Source organism: Ctenocephalides felis, unplaced genomic scaffold (genome assembly GCF_003426905.1).
Source record: "Ctenocephalides felis isolate EL2017-DRISC unplaced genomic scaffold, ASM342690v1 CF-g0.4_SCAFFOLD_00845, whole genome shotgun sequence".
Taxonomy (NCBI): domain Eukaryota; kingdom Metazoa; phylum Arthropoda; class Insecta; order Siphonaptera; family Pulicidae; genus Ctenocephalides; species Ctenocephalides felis.
The window spans coordinates 3,999,706-4,004,830 of NW_020536999.1; the positions used below are offsets into that span (position 1 = coordinate 3,999,706).

The 5,125-nt window shown below is 29.7% G+C and overlaps 1 protein-coding gene across 1 annotated transcript; it reads left to right on the forward strand.

Annotated features, from left to right (window-relative positions):
* Window positions 1-1,303: 1,303 nt before the first annotated feature.
* LOC113370116 (putative gustatory receptor 28b) lies at window positions 1,304-4,736 on the forward strand. Its single transcript, XM_026610789.1, has 2 exons — window positions 1,304-2,215; window positions 4,551-4,736. The coding sequence occupies exons 1-2, from the start codon at window positions 1,304-1,306 to the stop codon at window positions 4,734-4,736; spliced, it is 1,098 nt and encodes a 365-aa protein (XP_026466574.1).
* Window positions 4,737-5,125: the final 389 nt, after the last annotated feature.

Here is a 5,125-nt window from a genome sequence, read left to right on the forward strand (position 1 = left end):
ATAGAAATCGAGTTTTTGAGAGAACGGAGCATCCGATTTGAATGATCCAAAAAAAACATTCAATTCGTAATGTCGGGGAGAAGTGGTGATTCGCTTTTGGCAAAGGCAGGTCTGGCCGTTTCGGAGATACTATGCAAAATGAGCAAAATGGCAGTTTTAAAAGTACTGAGCATCCGATTTGAATGATTCAAAAAACTTTCGTTTGTTTTCAATACAAAACGTTTGTATTGACAAAACAATTGCTTTTAAGGATAAAAAATTATTACATCTTTTTTTATTTTCCATAAAATATTTTTTTGTAATTTTGGATTACAAATTGAAAAAATTACCCAGGCTAAGCACAGTCTAAGCGCCACTCTGGTACAAATGTTTATGTACTGGAAAACTTTTCCAATTTTGTGAAAACTATTGAAAAATGTGAAGATGCCGTCAAGCTAAGCACAGTATAAGTGAAAATGTCGCAATTATTTGCAAATGCGTTTAGATTGTGACTATACGGGAGCACTTTTTCAATTTTGTGTAAATTAGGCAACTATTTTTTTTTTAAATTGAATTCGAAATGAAATGACGATTGTTGTTAATGTTCTGGAGATAAATTGATTTATGATTTACATTTGATTTGCTCAGATATAACAAACAAGATAGCAAAAATAATGAAAGTTACAGTATTTGTAATAATATATTTGAAAACGTTTAAAATTTCTCGAATATTTCATTACGGTACGGGAAGTTCCAGCAATTTGCCTCAAGGCACGACACCACAAGTTCATTAATGTAATTAAATTAATTATTGAAGCATTATTCAAATTGCGAAAAATATCAATACATCATATTAGCTTTGTGTTTTTGAAACAACCTAGAATAATTTATAAATCATTAGGTAATTGTAATTTCTCATTGAATCGAATTTATTTAATTAGTTTAATTGGTAAAATTAGTGGGTGACTATTTAATCAGTATCGATTTTTACAAATATGTACACTTGTCAGGTTTTCGTAATAAAATGATAAATTATATTATTGTTATTTAAGTAATTAGTGTAGTGATAAAATACTGTGTAATAAAAAATGATAAGTTATATTATTGTTATATATGTAAATAAAGTGTAGTGATTTAAGTGTTATATTTTACTTATTTCCATAATGAAATTCAAAAAGTCCAAATCAAAAAACATAGCATCTGCAATGCGCCCGTTGTACTTTCTGAATAAATTTCTGGGTTTAAGTATACGCGATTACAGTAACAACATGCGTTTGAGTAAATTTTCCATCGCAAAAAGCATATTGTCATTTTTAATATACCTATGGGGCTTCGTACAAGTCTTCTATCTTTTCGAAACCCAAATATTCATAGAAAACACACCACCGGTTATACGTATAGGAAACATCATAGAATCCATCACAAGTTTTGTGTTCTTATTCATCCTATACTCTTTCACAATTTCCAGGAACTAAAAAGAGCCAAAACTTGGTCAACTATTATGTTCATCGACCAGGAATTGTCTTCGATAGGGATTCAAGTGTCTTTTAATAAATTAAGTTCGTTTACAGCCAAAACAACGTTTTTGACAATCGGGATCTTAAGTGCTACCCAATGGTACCAGTCTGTGGTTCAAGGATATTTTTTGGGTATTCTGGGTTATGCTTATGGTATGCAAACTACAGTGCCTTTATTGGTGACTTTTGCAGCAGTTTTGCAGTTCCAATGTATATTATTTTTGTTATGCGAACGTTTTGAATTGATCAACAAAAACTTGGAACACATATTAAAGTTTCGTCACGGATCCGAAGGCCACAGGATCAAATACTTATCAGAATTCAAATTCACGCAACCTACACCAACACCAGTGCCCAACAAAACCAAAACCAGAAAAAAATACCAAAACTCCTATACCCCACCAAAAAAGTCTTTTATCACAGCTTTCAACTCAGATCCAGCTTTAAGATTAAAAAAACTCCTAAAAATTCTGATGCATCTGCTAGAATGGACAGACCAAATCAAATCTACATACGAAATTCCGATGCTGCTCTGTATCCAGCTTCTTTTTATAACAGCGGTTTTCAAAATGTATTTGGCTGCCACCAAATTTCAAAAAATGGTTCATGTGCTGGATTTTGAAACTGTCAACACTTATATGACGACTTTGGCCAATCAGAGTGTCATCCATGTGGCTATTTTGATGCTTATTCATTTGATCGAGACTTGCGCCAAAAAGGTAACACTTGCGGTAAAAGGTAACTAGTGGTGTATGGCATCGTGCCTTAAGACAAATTGCTGGAACTTCCCGTACTGTAATGACACATTCGAGAAATTTTAAACGTTTTCAAATTATTTAAAAATGTGCGAATGATCGAGGTTGTTAAGTTACGGTTTGGGCCAGAATAACAATTCGAGGTTCGCCAGATCGAACCCCATTTAACTGAAAAAAATTTTGGAACCGATAATTTCTTGACAAGAGCCTTAAATAATATCTATTATTATTGATTACGGCTTGCTTATGAATAAATAAAATAAATAAATAAATATTATTACAAATACTATAACTTTCATTATTTTTGCCATCTTATATATCTGAGCAAATCAAATGTAAATCATAAATCAATTTAACTCCAGAACATTAAAGATCATTTCATTTCGAATTCAATTTCAAAAAAAAAATAGTTGACTTATTTGCACAAAATTGAAAAAGTGCTCCCGTATAGTCACAGTCTAAACGCATTTGCAAACAATTCTGTGCGACATTTTCACTTATACTGTGATTAGCTTGGTACAATTTTCACTTCCCGTAGTGTAAGTTATTGTAATCGTCAATAAATCGAAATTGAAAATGTTTGCATATCTTTACGTTTCAGAGGTTTCTGATCATTTTGGCATACCTTAAAAAATAGATGTGTGTGTGTGTGTAAAAAAATACATTTTTTTGAATATCAAAAATAATTCGGATTTTAATTTTAATTTTAGCTAAAATTCCAAAGCACACTTATATACTTGAGATACATAATTTAAACTTTGCAATTCAATTTAAATGATTCTAAGAAATATGAGATAAGGTCCTTCGTTCTAACTTTGCTGGATTAGGTTTTGTTTTTCGTTATCGACTAATTTTTAAGCTCTTCTATTTTGTTTATAATATACGAATAATAAAAAATACAGTATTTATAGTAATGAAATTGAAAACATTAAATATTATTCAAATATTTCATTATGAAACGGGAAGTTCTAGCAAATCGCCTTAAGGCACGATGCCATACACCACTAGTTTATTATATATTTTTGTAAAAACATATTTGTGATTTAGTTGAATATATATTTCAGTATATTCATAATCAAGTCAGTATATATAATAATCAAGTTCATCTTTTTTATATAAATCTTATCTAGAATTAAACCTAAGGGTAAATTTACGTGCTACTGTTAGTAGCGCCTCTATTGACTGCGGAAACAATTAAAATTGAGGTAACGTGATTGCGTTCTATTTATATTTATTTTTTATTGCAATTAATCAACATATTATTTTATTTATGAAATATGAAAAAATGGATATAATAGCAAAAATATTAATTGAGCTAATAAACTTCTCTTATGCAAATAAATAGGTATTTAGCTAAAATTATACTAAAATGTACCCTAGTTTCAAAACATTTATTATCAATTAAAGTTATAGTAATTGTAAAAGGTTTCTGAACATTTTGGCATACCTTATTAGATAAAATGGATGTATGTGTGTGTGTTTGCGGATATAATTTTTCGTCCACGATTTAGGGCGCACAAGTCAACCGATTTGAATGATTTATTAAACATTTTATTTGTATTGACGAAATGAAGAATTTATTAAATTTTTGGTAAAGCAAGTCCAGCAGTTTCGGAGATATAGAGAAAAAAGTAAAAAAGAATTTTTTTTTCGTTTAAACATTATCATTTGACGTATGCACATCAAATTATTAGATTATCAGACTAATTTTATTACAATTTTGTTGGGTTCCGTACCAAGATCGTTAATTTTTAAAATTCACTTGAACGGTTCAAGCAAGTTTTAAAATTTTCGGAAAAAAAACTCTATCTAAATTTTCTAAAATATACAAAGTTTTATACTTCAAATATGAATTTTAAGTTTACAATTTAGTTTGCAAATGTATAAATTTTATATGCGTTATTCTAATCGTAAGAAATATATTCTCAAATAGATTCATTCGGCACCTCTTGCTAATGTAAACTTTCTCAAGTATTTTGAACGATAAAATCGTCACTGTATATTTTATAATAGATAAATATCATATTGTCAAATATCTCCCTTCCGCCTTTTTGTATTATAAACCAAGAGCAAAAAAGCGGAAGGGAGATATTTGACAACCTAATATATAGTGATTATAATTATCTATTTGGCAATATTTAAAACAATTGTAATTAATCATTGATCAATATTAATAGATTACTGATTTTTCCTCGATTATTTAATTCTGGTTTGGGAAGTTCCAGCAATTTGCCTTAAGGCTCAATGCCATGTACCACTAGTTATAAATCATTTATATCATGTATCTGTTATCTTTTAGGTAAAAAAGTCTGTGGTTAATGTTCACCAATTGTCCATTTTGGAACGTGACAGAGGAATGAGAAAGCGCTTACTAAACTATTCTCTCCAATTGTTACACAGAGACTTAGATGTCATGGTATGCGGTATATTTTCCCTGAACATGGAATTTTACTTCACGGTAAATGATAAAACAAATACGTACTAAATTATTTTAATTCTAATGAATTTGCTTTACTTCCCAGAGTTCGAGTGGTGCTTTCTACTACATGTTGCTGTTGTTCCAATTTTAACTACAAACTAATGGTGCATGGTATCGTGCCTTAAGCGAAATTTCTGGAACTTCCCGTACCGTAATGAAATATTCAAGAAATGAAAATAATCAATAATTGTTTTGAATCATTTCAAATGGATTATTTATTATAAATGCATACTGTGAATTTATAAGTGCTTATTATATTGGGTGACGAGCTTATTCTACAATGTATATCAAACTATAACTTTAGAATAAAATTTTTTTCCCAAAAGCAATTGTTCTGTCAACACAAGCAAAAACTGCTCTCAAAAATTGCCATTTTTTGCACATTTAGTTCGGTG

Excerpts from the sequence above, each read along its gene's own strand:
- LOC113370116 (XM_026610789.1), top strand. The coding sequence starts at position 1,304 with ATGGGGCTTCGTACAAGTCTTCTATCTTTTCGAAACCCAAATATTCAT. Across the intron at positions 2,216-4,550 it reads TCGAGACTTGCGCCAAAAAG|GTAAAAAAGTCTGTGGTTAA; the intron begins GTAACACTTGCG and ends GTTATCTTTTAG.